We start from the raw sequence: 1,451 nt of genomic DNA on the forward strand, positions 1-1,451 counted from the left end.
GGGGGGGCGCTGTCTGGAGCGTCTGGAAGGGGTGCCGAGGGGGGTGCCGAGACGCCCTCCCCGTCCCAGGAGTTGCAGGTGCGCAGGTGCCCGCGGCCCTGGCACCCTGTGGGCTGTGGCTGCCCGGCCCTGGAGCCCTAGGTGTCTAGCAGAGCCTCGGCTGCCGGCGCAGAGGTCTCGGGTCCAGGGCTGGCAGGCCCAGGGGGCGCACCCCTGCGGGGAGGTGAGGCGGGTCTCCCTGAGGACAGGCCTTTCTGCTGGACAGAGCAAGCGTGGCCCCGATCTGAGCAGCCCTGGCAGCCCTGGCGCCGCCCCTGCTCTGCCGGTGCAGACACAGCCGCCCCGCCCGCAGGTGTCCAGACCCAGGCCACAGGTGAGCATGGCGGAGCAGGAGCCCACGGCGGAGCAGCTGGCCCAGATCGCAGCCGAGAACGAGGAGGACGAGCACTCGGTCAACTACAAGCCCCCGGCCCAGAAGAGCATCCAGGAGCTGCAGGAGCTGGACAAGGACGACGAGAGCCTGCGCAAGTACAAGGAGGCGCTGCTGGGCCGCGTGGCTGTGTCGGCCGACCCCAGCGTGCCCAACGTCGTCGTGACCCGCCTGACCCTGGTGTGCAGCACTGCCCCGGGCCCCCTGGAGCTGGACCTCACAGGTGAATGGGCCAGAAGGCTGGGGGGGGCTGCTGCCACCCTGTTGCGCCCCTAAAAAGAGTCCGTGTTGCCTTGGCACACTCTGGTGGGCACAGGCCACTGCCAAGTGGTCCCTGCGGCCTGCCTGTGCCCGGGCTGGGTCAGCGGGGACAGCTCCCCACCTGACCACCCTGCCGCACAGGTGACCTGGAGAGCTTCAAGAAGCAGTCGTTCGTGCTGAAGGAGGGTGTGGAGTACAGGATAAAGATCTCCTTCCGGGTAAGGTGGCTTGGGGTCGCAGGGCGTGGCACCAGCCAGGGTGGGGAGCCCACTGACCCCTTTCGGGTGCTTGCAGGTGAACAGGGAGATCGTGTCCGGCATGAAGTACATCCAGCACACGTACCGGAAAGGCGTCAAGAGTGAGTGGGGTGGGCCTGGGTGGGCACAGCCGGCGGGAGCGTGGCGCTGACCCTGAACTGACACTGGTCCCCGCCTGCAGTCGACAAGACCGACTACATGGTGGGGAGCTACGGTCCGCGTGCGGAGGAGTACGAGTTCCTGACCCCCATGGAGGAGGCGCCCAAGGGCATGCTGGCGAGGGGCAGCTACAACATCAAGTCTCGCTTCACCGACGACGACAAGACCGACCACCTGTCCTGGGAGTGGAACCTCACCATCAAGAAGGAGTGGAAGGACTGAGCCCTGGGCTGGGAGGCAGGCAGGGCGGATGGATGGACAGATGGACGATGTGCCCCACTCCACACCCCTCCCCACCCCATACCAAAGTGCTGACAGGGCCCCTCCCCGGCTACCTTCCTCCC

General features: G+C 67.5%; 1 protein-coding gene across 1 annotated transcript; it reads left to right on the plus strand.

The window, feature by feature from the left end:
* Window positions 1–352: 352 nt before the first annotated feature.
* ARHGDIA (Rho GDP dissociation inhibitor alpha) lies at window positions 353–1,445 on the plus strand (the record flags this gene model as incomplete). The annotated part of the gene is given in 4 exon segments (XM_006145632.2): window positions 353–653; window positions 833–909; window positions 986–1,049; window positions 1,130–1,445. Coding segments are annotated over 4 exon segments (642 nt in total), but the record flags the coding sequence as incomplete, so codon positions are not given.
* Window positions 1,446–1,451: the final 6 nt, after the last annotated feature.

The sequence above is a fragment of the Tupaia chinensis genome, unplaced genomic scaffold (genome assembly GCF_000334495.1).
Source record: "Tupaia chinensis unplaced genomic scaffold, TupChi_1.0 Scaffold000159_1, whole genome shotgun sequence".
NCBI classification, from domain to species: Eukaryota; Metazoa; Chordata; class Mammalia; order Scandentia; family Tupaiidae; genus Tupaia; species Tupaia belangeri.